The following is a 15,667-nucleotide window of genomic DNA, read 5'->3' as shown; positions in this document are numbered from 1 at the left end:
ATTATTTTCCACTTCCTTCCCTTAAAGAATAGAGTTTGAGATAATCCCTGATTTGAGGCCTTCAATATATGAAAACTGAATATAAGATTACATTAATAAATACTGTTGATAAATTGTACTTTCCTAACAAAAGAGACTATTTATTAGGTAAAGTGGAAAGCCAAATCTCTATCAAGGAGTTTTGGAGATTGAAATAATGTACATAAAAGCTTCTTGCACACAGTAGGTACTCAATAAATGGTTCTTAAAATGCCACAGTGGAAAGAGAACCTTCCCTGAATTAAACATTAGAATAAATTTAAAATGAGAAACTAAAAAATTGAAGATTCATATAGTATCAATCCTAAGTAAATTTATGTGATTTGGGGAAGTTTGGGAAAAGAATATTCTTTAACTCTTATAGGCTGCCAATCAGAATTTATAAAATACAAGTGATTGACCAACCATTCACCATAATGGGTGAACTTTTGACAAATTCAGTATTAGAAAATATTTTTAATTGTTATAGTTTAAATCTTTCTTTCACCTTAAGCACAGAAGAAGCAGGTAGAGTCAATAACAGTGACTCACTGAGTGATGCATTGAATTATGAACAAAGTAAACAACAACATATGCTATTAAGAAATCATTTCTGACTTTCTTTCATCTGTGCTACAGCTGCCACTGGAGATTATTAGCCCCTTTAAATCACATCATTCGCCTTGATATTGTCAACTTCCAGATGCAACCAATGCCCTTGGCCTGTCAGGGTCACCTGTGGGTTTATGAAGGATTTGGATCAGGCAAAAAATTAATAGGTAACTAATTTCCTGTGAAGAACTATGCTATTGATTTTCTTTTACAAAATATTCTTAGAGCGTTTTATATTCAGTGTGTGAGTTACAGATGACATAAATTAGTCTCTTCTTATGTGATATTGAAATAGCCTTACTGTTACTATTTTTTATTGTAATTGAAATTAATGTAACAGTCTCTGATTAAGTTAAAAAGGAAACCCAACTATATGTTGTTTACTTGGGTCATACCTAGATTACACTTGCCCAGAAATACTAAAAATAAAGGATGAACAGTCTTAGACAAATGTAACGCAAGAAAATTGAGAATATAATATTAATCAGGCAAAATAATGTTCACAGGAAAGGCATTAAATGGGTTTGTCAATTAGATAGAACCGAAAACCTGATTACAGTGACTTAAATTTATTATTCTGAAAGAAAGAGAAATCCAGAGGGATGCAGATGCACCACCAGCTCAACAGTTCAACTCTGTGAAGACTGGCATTACTGCAATTCTCTTGGCCTTTTCCTAGTGGTGCCATAATGGCTACCTCAGTTGTCACCATTACACTGGAGGAAAAAGGAAGAAGAGGCACAGGGAAGGATTATCACCAAGGAGAAAGCAAATACGTTTCCAGGAATCCTGTAGCAAATTTAAGTCACTTTGGCCAGATTTGTCACATGGCCGTACCTGACTGGGAGATGACTAGAGAAAAGGGAAATGGAGACAGGGTTTGGGCTGGTTGACTGATGTTACCCAATATATCCAGATATAGCAGCCTAGAGTTCTGGAATCTGATGGTCCTGGGTCCAGTAGATCACAGTTCTACCACATAGTAATTCAGTGACTTTGGGAATGTCCCCAGAGCTTTCTAAGAATCACTGTCCTCATTTGTGACATGAAGATAATCTACCTGTAACTTTTTGTGTGATTTAAAAGAAGAGACTCCACCATCACTAGCACACACAGATACATGGGCATTAAAAATTCCCAATTTGCGTAAGTCAGAGATACAGATGCCTAAGGTAACAAGGTGACTCCCAGAGGGAGAGGATGTGTGGCATTTTGCTGGTCTTTGACTCTTTAGAAAGGACCCAGATGCCAGTGTCACTCTCCACGTAGGTAGAGCCCTGCCAGAGTTGATAAAATAGCCAATTGCTAACCCACTGTCCTTTTATTCTTCAGGCTTACATTACCATCCCAGAAGCAGGTGTATTAACAATCTTTGTGTTTCTACTTAAGGGAATGTTAGTAAACATGGAGCTTTCCTGGTACTGAGTCAACATAACATCAATAAGGGCTTAGCTTCTTGTGGGGAGAGTATAGCATCTAGGCCCAGTATCCTTGGAAATTATCTATGCTTCTTGCTTTCTTGCCTTACAGAATACCTGTTACTTGTACTGCTTCATGAGATTACTTTGAGAATTAAATGAGAGAATGCATGTTAACCAATATAAAAGAAACCAAGCTTCTGCTGTGTTTGAATTAGCATTATACATTTTAATTCATATTCTTAAAATTGTGGTGCTTAGAAGAAAAGATAAGACTGTTGTTTCCCTATTGCCTCTCCATCAATGGGGTGTTGGAGAACACACAGTTTGGAAGAACAAAGAAATAAAGAAAAATGGAAAACAGTACATTAGTTATATCAGTTATAATTTATAGAATTAATGAACTATATATCTGTTGTTCTTTACTTAGAATTTGTTCTTTACTTACAATTAGTTCACAAAACATATGTAATATTTCCTATCTTCCTCCACAAACATTTTATGACTCTGTTTCAATTTCTGCACATAAGACTCACAGCCTCTAGGGGTTAACTCAATTTTTGAGGTCAATAGGTTATTGAATGAATATTTTTAACATAACCAACTATGCTATATCCCAAGAATGCATGAATAGTTTAATATTGAAAATGTATTATCTATCTTAAAACTAGGTCAAATTAGGAAAAAATAGATATAAATTAATGATACAATAATCGTATCCTTAAAACCATCCCAGTAAAAATTAGTTAAAAGATATAATGGGGGGCTGGCGGCGTGAACACAGCCTGAAGGGGTTAGCGCACCACAGCTGGCTGGTAGGGAGTCCGGGAAAAAGTCTGCAGCTGCCGAAGAGGCAAGAGACTTTTTCTTGCCTCTTTGTTTCACGGCGCGCAGGGAGAGGGGATTCAGAGCGCCGCCTAAACAAGCTCCACAGACGGGCGCGAGCCGCAGCGATCAGCGCGGGCCCCAGAGACGGGCGTGACACGCTGGGGCTGCTGCTGCCGCCTCCAAAAAGCCTGTGTGTGAGCACAGGTCACTCTCCACACCGCCCCTCCTGGGAGCCTGTGCAGCCCGCCACCGCCAGGCTCCCGTGATCCGGGGACAAGTTCCCCGGGAGAACACACGACACACCTCAGGCTGCTGCAGCGTCACACCGGCCTCTGCCGCCGCAGGCTCGCCCCGCCTCCTCTGTACCCCTCCCTCCCCGCGGCCTGGGTGAGCCAGAGCCCCCGAAGCAGCTGCTCCTTTAACCCAGTCCTGTCTGGGCGGGGAACAGACGCCCTCAGGTGACCTACACGCAGAGGCGGGTCCAAATCCAAAGCTGATCCCCAGGAGCTGTGCGAACAGAGAAGAGAAGGGGAAATCTCTCCCAGCAGCCTCAGAAGCAGCGGATTAAAACTCCACAAACAACTTGATGTGCCTGCATCTGTTGAATACCTGAATAGACAACGAATCATCCCAAATTCAGGAGGTGGACTTTCGGAGCAGGATATATTAATTTTTCCCCTTTTCCTTTTTTTTGTGAGTGTATATGTATATGCTTCTGGGTGAGATTTTGTCTGTATAGCTCTGCTTTATAATAGCTTTATTTTACTTCACTATATTATAGCCTCTTTCTTTCTTTCTTTCTATTTTTTCTCCCTTTTACTCTGAGCCGTGTGGACGAAAGGCTCTTGGTGCTCCAGCCAGGCATCAGGGCCGTGCCTCTGAGGTGGGAGAGCCAACTTCAGGACACTGGTCCACAAGAGACCTCCCAGCTCCACGTAATACCAAACGGCGAAAATCTCTCAGAGATCTCCATCTCAACATCAAGACCCAGCTTCACTCAACGACCAGCAAGCTACAGTGCTGGACACCCTATGCCAAACAACTAGCAAGACAGGAACACAGCCCCATCCATTAGCAGAGAGGCTGCCTAAAATCATAATAAGGCCACAGACACCACAAAATACACCACCAGACGTGGACGTGCCCACCAGAAAGACAAGATCCAGCCTCATCCACCAGAACTCAGGCACTAGTTCCCTCCACCAGGAAGCCTACACAACCCACTGAACCAACCTTAGCCACTGGGGACAGATACCAAAAACAACGGGAACTACGAACCTGCAGCCTGTGAAAAGGAGACCCCAAACACAGTAAGATAAGCAAAATGAGACGACAGAAAAACACACAGCAGATGAAGGAGCAGGGTCAAAACACGCCAGATTTAACAAATGAAGAGGAAATAGGTAGTCTACCTGAAAAAGAATTCAGAAAAATGATAGTAAGGATGATCCAAAATCTTGGAAATAGAATAGACAAAATGCAAGAAACATTTAACAAGGACGTAGAAGAACTAAAGAGGAGCCAAGCAATGATGAAAAACACAATAAATGAAATTAAAAATGGTCTAGATGGGATCAATAGCAGAATAACTGAGGCAGAAGAAAGGATAAGTGACCTGGAAGATAAAATGGTGGAAATAACTACTGCAGAGCAGGATAAAGAAAAAAGAATGAAAAGAACTGAGGACAGTCTCAGAGACCTCTGGGACAACATTAAACGCACCAACATTCGAATTATAGGGGTCCCAGAAGAAGAAGAGAAAAAGAAAGGGACTGAGAAAATATTTGAAGAGATTATAGTTGAAAACTTCCCTAATATGGGAAAGGAAATAGTTAATCAAGTCCTGGAAGCACAGAGAGTCCCATACAGGATAAACCCAAGGAGAAACACGCCAAGACACATATTAATCAAACTGTCAAAAATTAAATATAAGGAAAACATATTAAAGGCAGCAAGGGAAAAACAGCAAATAACACACAAGGGAATCCCCATAAGGTTAACATCTGATCTTTCAGCAGAAACTCTGCAAGCCAGAAGGGAGTGGCAGGATATACTTAAAGTGACGAAGGAGAAAAACCTACAACCAAGATTACTCTACCCAGCAAGGATCTCATTCAGATGTGATGGAGAAATTAAAGCCTTTACAGACAAGCAAAAGCTGAGAGAGTTCAGCACCACCAAACCAGCTTTACAACAAATGCTAAGGGAACTTCTCTAGGCAAGAAACACAAGAGAAGGAAAACACCTACAATAACAAACCCAAAACGTTTAAGAAAATGGGAATAGGAACATACATATCGATAATTACCTTGAATGTAAATGGATTAAATGCTCCCACCAAAAGACACAGGCTGGCTGAATGGATACAAAAACAAGACCCATATATATGCTGTCTACAAGAGACCCACTTCAGACCTAGAGACACATATAGACTGAAAGTGAGGGGATGGAAAAAGATATTCCATGCAAATGGAAATCAAAAGAAAGCTGGAGTAGCAATTCTCATATCAGACAAAATAGACTTTAAAATAAAGACTATTACAAGAGACAAAGAAGGACACTATATAATGATCAAGGGATCGATCCAAGAGGAAGGTATAACAATTGTAAATATTTATGCACCCAACATAGGAGCACCTCAATACATAAGGCAAATACTAACAGCCATAAAAGGGGAAATCGACAGCAACACAATCATAGTAGGGGACTTTAACACCCCACTTTCACCACTGGACAGATCATCCAAAATGAAAATAAATAAGGAAACACAAGCTTTAAATGATACATTACACAAGATGGACTTAATTGATATTTATAGGACATTCCACCCAAAAACAACAGAATACACATTTTTCTCAAGTGCTCATGGAACATTCTCCAGGATAGATCATATCTTGGGTCACAAATCAAGCCTTGGTAAATTTAAGAAAATTGAAATCGTATCAAGTATCTTTTCCGACCACAACGCTATGAGACTAGATATCAATTACAGGAAAAGATCTGTAAAAAATACAAACACATGGAGGCTACACAATACACTGCTTAATAACGAAGTGATCACTGAAGAAATCAAAGGGGAAATCAAAAAATACCTAGAAACAAATGACAATGGAGATACGATGACCCAAAACCTATGGGACACAGCAAAAGCAGTGCTAAGAGGGAAGTTTATAGCAATACAAGCCTACCTCAAGAAACAGGAAACATCTCGAATAAACAACCTAACCTTGCACCTAAAGCAATTAGAGAAAGAAGAACAAAAAAACCCCAAAGCCAGCAGAAGGAAAGAAATTATAAAGATCAGGTCAGAAATAAATGAAAAAGAAATGAAGGAAACAATAGCAAAAATCAATGAAACTAAAAGCTGGTTCTTTGAGAAGATAAACAAAATTGATAAACCATTAGCCAGACTCATCAAGAGAAAAAGGGAGAAGACTCAAATCAGTAGAATTAGAAATGAAAAAGGAGAAGTAACCACTGACACTGCAGAAATACAAAAGATCATGAGAGATTACTACAAGCAACTCTATGCCAATAAAATGGACAACCTGGAAGAAATGGACAGATTCTTAGAAATGCACAAACTGCCAAGACTGAACCAGGAAGAAATAGAAAATATGAACAGACCAATCACAAGCACTGAAATTGAAACTGTGATTAAAAACCTTCCAACAAACAAAAGCCCAGGACCAGATGGCTTCACAGGCGAATTCTATCAAACATTTAGAGAAGAGCTAACACCTATCCTTCTCAAACTCTTCCAAAATATTGCAGAGGGAGGAACACTCCCAAACTCATTCTACGAGGCCACCATCCCCCTGATACCAAAACCAGACAAAGATGTCACAAAGAAAGACAACTACAGGCCAATATCACTGATGAACATAGATGCAAAAATCCTCAACAAAATACTAGCAAACAGAATCCAACAGCACATGAAAAGGATCATACACCATGATCAAGTGGGGTTTATCCCAGGAATGCAAGGATTCTTCAATATACGCAAATCAATCATCAATGTGATACACCATATTAACAAATTGAAGGAGAAAAACCATATGATCATCTCAATAGATGCAGAGAAAGCTTTCGACAAAATTCAACACCCATTTATGATAAAAGCCCTGCAGAAAGTAGGCATAGAGGGAACTTTCCTCAACATAATAAAGGCCATATATGACAAACCCACAGCCAACATTGTCCTCAATGGTGAAAAACTGAAACCATTTCCACTAAGATCAGGAACAAGACAAGGTTGCCCACTCTCACCACTATTATTCAACATAGTTTTGGAAGTGTTAGCCACAGCAATCAGAGAAGACAAAGAAATAAAAGGAATCCAAATCGGAAAAGAAGAAGTAAAGCTGTCACTATTTGCAGATGACATGATACTATACATAGAGAATCCTAAAGATGCTACCAGAAAACTCCTAGAGCTAATCAATGAATTTGGTAAAGTAGCAGGATACAAAATAAATGCACAGAAATCTCTTGCATTTCTATACACTAATGACGAAAAATCTGAAAGTGAAATTAAGAAAACACTCCCGTTTACCATTGCAACAAAAAGAATAAAATATCTAGGAATAAACCTACCTAAGGAGACAAAAGACCTGTATGCAGAAAATTATAAGACACTGATGAAAGAAATTAAAGATGATACAAATAGATGGAGAGATATACCATGTTCCTGGATTGGAAGAATCAACATTGTGAAAACGACTCTACTACCCAAAGCAATCTACAGATTCAATGCAATCCCTATCAAACTACCACTGGCATTTTTCACAGAACTAGAACAAAAAATTTCACAATTTGTATGGAAACACAAAAGACCCCGAATAGCCAAAGCAATCTTGAGAACGAAAAATGGAGCTGGGGGAATCAGGCTCCCTGACTTCAGACTATACTACAAAGCTACAGTAATCAAGACAGTTTGGTACTGGCACAAAAACAGAAATATAGATCAATGGAACAGGATAGAAAGCCCAGAGATAAACCCACACACATATGGTCACCTTATCTTTGATAAAGGAGGCAAGCATATACAGTGGAGAAAAGACAGCCTCTTCAATAAGTGGTGCTGGGAAAATTGGACAGATACATGTAAAAGTATGAAATTAGAACACTCCCTGACACCATGCACAAAAATAAACTCAAAATGGATTAAAGACCTAAATGTAAGGCCAGACACTATAAAACTCTTAGAGGAAAACATAGGCAGAACACTCTATGACATACATCACAGCAAGATTCTTTTTGACCCAGCTCCCAGAGAAATGGAAATAAGAGCACAAATAAACAAATGGGACCTAATGAAACTTAAAAGCTTTTGCACAGCAAAGGAAACCATAAACAAGACCAAAAGACAACCCTCAGAATGGGAGAAAATATTTGCAAATGAAGCAACTGACAAAGGATTAATCTCCAAGATTTACAAGCAGCTCATGCAGCTCAATAACAAAAAAACAAACAACCCAATCCAAAAATGGGCAGAAGACCTAAATAGACATTTCTCCAAAGAAGATATACAGATTGCCAACAGACACATGAAAGAATGCTCAACATCATTAATCATTAGAGAAATGCAAATCAAAACTACAATGAGATATCATCTCACACCGATCAGAATGGCCATCATCAAAAAATCTAGAAACAATAAATGCTGGAGAGGGTGTGGAGGAAAGGGAACACTCTTGCACTGTTGGTGGGAATGTAAATTGATACAGCCACTATGGAGAACAGTATGGAGGTTCCTTAAAAAACTACAAATAGAACTACCATACGACCCAGCAATCCCACTACTGGGCATATACCCTGAGAAAACCATAGTTCAAAAAGAGTCATGTACCAAAATGTTCATTGCAGCTCTATTTACAATAGCCAGGACATGGAAGCAACCTAAATGTCCATCGACAGATGAATGGATAAAGAAGATGTGGCACATATATACAATGGAATATTACTCAGCCATAAAAAGAAATGAAATGGAGGTATTTGTAATGAGGTGGATGGAGTTAGAGTCTGTCATACAGAGTGAAATAAGTCAGAAAGAGAAAAACAAATACAGTATGCTAACACATATATACGGAATCTAAGGAAAAAAAAAAAAAGCCATGAAGAACCTAGTGGCAAGACGGGAATAAAGACACAGACCTACTAGAGAATGGACTTGAGGATATGGGGAGGGGGTGGGGTGAGATGTGACAGGGTAAGAGAGTGTCATGGACATATATACACTACCAAATGTAAAATAGATAGCTAGTGGGAAGCAGCCACATAGCACAGGGAGATCAGCTCGGTGCTTTGTGACCACCTAGAGGGGTGGGATGGGGAGGGTGGGAGGGAGGGAGATGCAAGAGGGAAGAGATATGGGAACATATTGTATGTGTATAACTGATTCACTTTGTTATAAAGCAGAAGCTAACACACCATTGTAAGGCAATTATACTTCAATAAAGATGTTTAAAAAAAAAAAGATATAATGGAAAAATCACTTCAATCATAATTATCAACAAAAACCATGTAACTAGGAATAACCTTAAAATGAAATGTGAGTTTTATTGTGCAAATGTGAAATTTACACACACACACACACACACACACACACACACAGACACAGATCTGAATAGAGAAAAGACCATGTTCTAAAACTGGAAGACAAAATTAACATTAATTCACCCCAAATTAATTTAGAAATATAGCAAAATCTAGCAAAATCCCAATGGGAATTGTTTTTGGAGCGTGAGGAGGAAATTGATAGTAACTCTAAAGTTTATCCTTAAAATAAACAGAACTAGCTGAAAATGTTTTGGGGGAAAAAATGACCAGATGATGAGGTGAATTATCAGTATTAAAGCATACTTTAAAATAATGATAATTAACACAGGGTAGTACTGGTACAAGAATAGACACACATGACTAGAAATAAATAGACCAGAAGGGGCCCAAGAAACTATAAGGCATTTATATGTGATAAATTTGGCATTACAAATCAGGGAGGAAAATATAAATTATATTCTCTCTCACCTCATAGAACAGTTGATTAAAGAGTGAAGCATTTTTCTTAATCCATTAAAAGTTTAAAAAATAAGCAATTAGTTATGGATGGAGAAGGATCTTCTCATGTAAAAGCAATCGAAGACAATAGGAAATTATCAATAAACTCCTTTATAACTAAAAACTTTTCTTCAACAGAAACAAAATTAAAAAGCAAATAACAAACAAGATTTTCAACAACTCTGAGAAAGGCTTAAGGTAATTAATATAGGGAATGTTTACAAATCAGTATTAGAAAAGCCCAAATCTGTAAAATAAAATTAAGTTACAGGCCCAAATATCTTTGACTCAGCCTTGAATGAATTTCAGGTTAAAACCAGAGTTCCCAAGGCTTTTGAGTCTTTTGTTCATTTTCCAAAAGAATTACAAACTATTGACCCAAGTGATTTTGAAAACAAAAAGCACTGGATTAACCCTTAACCTCTTTTGATAGATAAGGAAGGTTAATGAATATTTGCATATCAGTTACTATACAATCTAAATTACATCTCTCCTTATTTTGCCTCTTGTCACAATGAAGTGATCCTCTGGCCATCTGTTTATTAAAAAGGGCAGTTTTCCTATAATAGTGAAAAGCTTAATAGTTCTAGAATTGTTGACTTGAAACTATGTGTGTTATAACTGCTTTTGTTAGAATGTTTGTTTCAGAAGTATGATCAGTTAAACTTAGAAATGGTTTGTCACAGGGAGCAGATTTGAATTGTCAACCTTATGATAATAAACCCTGACTCAACAATTGTAAAGCACAGCTATATTCTTTTAGAATTAAGAGGATCCCTAACATAAAACAATTTTTAAATAGTACAATAAGAGTTTAATCAATTAATTTTAAAACGCAGTTCAGAATTACTATTTTCCTAGATATACCTTACTATAAAAATGGGCAAGTGATCTGAATGAGCAATTCATAGATAAATAAATACATGTGAGAAAAAATACTTAGCCTCTTTAAAACAGAAATGAAAAAAATTTTTACCTACTTAACTGACAAAAAAGATTTGAAGAATGATTATACTTTGTAAACAAAATGCAGTGTAACAGACATTTTCATGTTGTTGTTTAGGTATAATATGTCATATGCTTTCTGGAGGAAGACATAGAAATGTTTTTCAAAAGCTATAAATCTATAACCTTTTATTCAGCATTTCTATTTTCACCCATATTTATATTTATAAAAAATATGCCTTACATTTATGTGTAAGATATTCATTCAGCTGGTGTTATTTATGATAATGGCCAAAAAAAAAAAAAAAAGGATCTAAATAGGAAATTGGTTAAGAAAAGTATAGTAAATCCATAGGCTAAAATGTTATGCCACCACTAAATAAAATATTTTCAGCTAACTTTTTTAGAAGACAGAAAAATCTTACATGTAATATTGTAACTGAGCAGGATCCTATAGGGCCTTCCAGGGACAGGCCTTCCCCCCATACTCTGCAAATTTCCTGAGTTGTTTTAGATGTGGACCACCAACACTCCCCCCCACCCCACCAAATGGAAGATGTTAACTACTTGATGACCATGAGCACAGAGCCCCAGGCCTCCTGGAGCCTAAGGACCTGACTTTTAAAAATGCTTTCCCTAAACCCTTCGGGGAGCTTGAGGCTTTTTAGGGCATGAGTCTTGCATGGTCTTGCAATAAACCTTTCTCTGCTCCAGACTCCGACATTTCAGTTTGTTTGGCCTCACCGTGTGTCGGGCATATGAACTTGTGTTAACAATATTAAGTGAGAAGATTGGAATGAAAAAATTACACAGTATATTTTAATTTTTTTTAAAAAGTGCTATGTATGACTTAAGTAAAGGTCTAAGGGGAAACACACCACTATGTTTAAGTGGATATTTCTAGATTGCAAGATTATAAGTAATTATTTTTAAAATTCTCCAAATTTTCTCCAGAGAATGGTTAAACATTCTTATCTTAAAGAAAACTATAAAGAGCAAAAGATGAGAGACTTCCCTGGTGGAGCAGTGGTTAAGAATCTGCCTGCCAACGCAGGGGACACAGGTTCGAGCTCTGGTCTGGGAAGATCCCACATGCCATGGAGCAACTAAGCCCGTGTGCCACAACTACTGAGCCCATGTGCCACAACTACTGAAGCCCATGTGCCTAGAACCCGTGCTCCACAACAAGAGAGGCCACCGCAATGAGAAGCCCGCGTGTTGCAACTAGAGAAAGCCCGTGCGCAGCAACAAAGACCCAACGCAGCCAAAAATAAATAAATCAATAAATAAAGTTATTTAAAAAAATAAAAAGCAAAAGACGAAAGAAAAATGTTTTGTTCTAGAAGCTGAACTAGATTCATAGGGTAGCAGTTACAGAGAACTCTATGACAGCAGTCTGGCTATTAGCAGTCAGCCTCACAAGAGAGAGAACCATCGGTGAGGATCAGTCTCCATCATCTTCTGAAGGATGCTTTAGAAGCCCAGGGGTAATGGGAGGTTGAGCGAAACCATTGCTAATTAGCCCTAGGATTCTGATCCACAGGAGACCTCTAAGAACTACTGCCTAAAAAAATTTCATTTACACCAGCTAGTGGTTTTGACTTGCATGCCAATTACTGTACCTTGCCTCTTATTCATTTGGCTGTGCTGTGGATAAATGAAGGCTGTATGTAGCTAAGGCTCAAATATACTCCCTTATATATAGTTATTTCAGTTGGGTGACAAAAATATTTTTTTAGTTCCCTGATGACCTAGCTAGACTGAAACCAGCCTCTGTACCTCGAGACCAAAATAAATCTTGGAGACAGTTTTGGGTGAGGTAGAAAAGAATAGCTTGATTGCTTTGCCAGGCAAAGGGGGTCACAGTGGGCTAATGCCCTCAAAACCGTGTGTCCCCACTTGGAGAGGGTAGTGAGAAGTGTTATAGTAATGGTTCAAAGAGGGCATGATCAGCTCGTGGACATTCTTCTGATTGGTTGGTGGTGAGGTAAGTAGGAGTCAGCATCATCAACCTTCAGGTTCCAACTAGTCTGGGGCCTATGTGCTTGTGAGCAGCATACCATGGTTAATTGTTAACTTCTCCCACCTGAAGGGGGTTTCAGTATCTGCAGAACAGCTCAAAGATATTGCTGTGGGTATCCGTTGATGGGGAGCTAGGACCTTGCCCCAACCAGGCTGTACTATTGTTTCTCTTGACTGTTTGTTTCTCCCTGGTTTCGCATCCCCTCCCTTCCCTCATTAGCAACTGCTTGAATCTGCCCTTTGAAACTCAGGGAAGGTCATGGAGGCTGAATGGAGGCTATTTCCTGTAATTCAAGAAACGGGGGGGGGGGGGGGGGGGGGGGGGGGGGGGGACACAGAAGGCCTTTGTGCCCAGGAGCCCCACAGGGCCCTGCTTTGTATCAACCATGTTACCTTCTTTTATATTATATGGCTTTAAAAAGATCTACCTAAGTATTTCAGACAGTATAAGAACTGGATACAGTGTCCTAGTTGGTTTGGAACCACTTTCTTAGAACTGCTTACACTCAAGAATCCGGAACATCTCTCTCTATTCTAATTGGGTTTTATTTTGCTTAATTTTCCCATTTTTATATTGTTGGTAGGGGATACAGTATAAATTTGTATTAAAAATAGGATTTTTTTTCCTTTCACTTTGATCAATAACCTTTGCCTTGATGAATAGTAAGAATTTTTTTTTTTTTTTGTCTAGGAGATCTATGTGAAGGAGATTCACCTTCATTAAAATCTCATGGTCCTCTTATGATGTTGATTTTCACATACAATGTCAGTTTGGCCATGGAAAAATTTTCTTTGAGATATTCTTTTCATATGTCTGGTAAGTCTATTACTTTTTTCATATTTGTTTTTGTGTATGTTTGTTTTATTGTGCTTTATTAGAAAATATGTGTTATCAAATAAAGAGATTTGAATTCTTTATTTCATTTGTCAGCTATAGGGGAGAAGAAAAAAAACAATATTTAAGATTGTGATTTCTATAATCTGTGGAGGTCTCAAGCTAAACCTCCTTAAGGCATAAGATTGATCAGATTTTTCATTTTTTCTTACAGCAACTAATAATTTTGTCTAGTTTTCTGTATACTTGGAATATTGTAAAAATGCAGTAGGAAATTTTTATCCCTAGCCTAAAAGTTTCAAGTAATTTTTCTATTTTGAAATTCATTTCCTTAATGTACTAATATCAAGAGTAATTGATTCTTTTTTTAAAACTTGTTTGGTGGATAGTTCATATATATTTGTTGTAACCAGATTATTGAAAAATATGCTTTGCCCAACATTCCTATAGTTTTGGTGAAGGCATAGACAGCATTATGAAAATTGGAACTTTTGCAAATTATGGAAATTGGGTATCATGGAAAAAGCATTTGCAATTATGCTTAATTCTGAATAGTTATTAGAACTGCTCTAGTCCTTAAGATTACTCAATTCATGCTCATTAAAATTGTTAATTGGAATACAATTGTAGAAATATTTCTGCAAAAACATTATACTTTTTTAGTCTGATTATGTGAGAAATGTTGGATGGAGAACACAAAGAAGATTTGCATCAAGTTCAAATTATGTAAGTGAAAGTATACCGTAAGGGGCTAACATAAAATAGAATAAAATCTCACATTTAAGCCTTTAATTATTCAGACTATCAACAAATTGTTTTAAACTTATGCCAGGCCATGTTTAAAGCACTGAGGATTCAGCAATGAACAAGACAGTCCCTGCTCTAGAAGAGTTTACAGTCTAGTGGGGGAGATAGTCAGTAATCTGTAAACAGAGGACAGAGACTGTTGCTTATCACCCAGTTCTGCCATGATTAACCCACTGCAGTAGCTGATGGACAGTGTACTCTGTGCTTCAGAGGGAAGAAACTAAGGTGATAACAGGATGCTCTGTGCTTTGGAAAAGCAGGCCCCTTGCATAGTTAGATGTATATCTCAGGAAGAATATTAATGAACCCAGATTTTGCATTTTCCCATACACAGAAAAGCACTAAAATCATTAACTTCAGATCTCTGTACTTTGTGACTAGCAGTAATGTTTTATCAAGACATGTGCTTGACTGCACATATTCCCTAGCCAAAATCACATTTAAGCTGGCTTCTCCCCCTACCTCTTCGGAACAGCTTTCTCAGAGCTACTGAGCAGTTGTCTTGTGGGTTAGTCCTCAGTAAGACCCTGAGTAAAACAAGCTCATAGCTCTTAGGTTGTGCATTTTTCTTTCAGTCAACTAATCAAATAATCTCATAGAAAAATATAGAGTGAAAAAACAACTATATTAAGTTTTGAAGGAGAGATCTTATTTAGTTCGGTAAAGGATGGGCATGGAATTCTAGGAAAACTTTAATTTCTTTGTTCTCTTACAGCAAAACACCTTGAAATGTATTTCTACTCACTGTCTACCCGTTTACCCTTTCATTTTTTCTTGAATCCATTCCCATAAGGCTTTCTTTCTTACCATTCCCCAGACGGTGTTCTTGCCAAAGCTACCAGTGACCTCCACAGGTTCAGATCCAACAGTCACTTCTCAGTCCTAATAGCAGCATTTGGCACGGATAAGCTCTTCTTCCTTCTGGAGTTTCATTTGTCATGGCCTCCAGGAAACCACTGTTTCTTGGCTATCCTCTTACTTCATTGGTCTCCTTGGAGTCTCTTTGCTGGTTGCACCTCCTTTTCTCTACTATTAAAAGTTGAGGTGTCCCAGGACCAAGTCCTTGACTTTCTTTTCTTCTCTACCTGTAGTCACTCTTAAATGATCTCACCCAATCCCTAGT

The 15,667-nt window shown here is 38.0% G+C and overlaps 1 protein-coding gene across 1 annotated transcript in view; it reads left to right on the top strand.

Moving 5' to 3' along the window:
* Positions 1 to 15,667, top strand: part of OVCH1 (ovochymase 1) — a 93,175-nt gene that overhangs the window by 56,605 nt on the left and 20,903 nt on the right. The window contains exons 18-19 of the mRNA XM_068560300.1: positions 658 to 797; positions 13,594 to 13,719. Coding sequence (XP_068416401.1) covers positions 658 to 797; positions 13,594 to 13,719 — 266 coding nt within the window. The remainder of the gene's footprint in view (positions 1 to 657; positions 798 to 13,593; positions 13,720 to 15,667) is intronic.

The sequence above is a fragment of the Eschrichtius robustus genome, chromosome 13, assembly GCF_028021215.1.
Source record: "Eschrichtius robustus isolate mEscRob2 chromosome 13, mEscRob2.pri, whole genome shotgun sequence".
NCBI classification, from domain to species: Eukaryota; Metazoa; Chordata; class Mammalia; order Artiodactyla; family Eschrichtiidae; genus Eschrichtius; species Eschrichtius robustus.
Note: the sequence above shows the minus strand (reverse complement) of the source record. Positions and strands in the feature narration are given on the sequence as shown.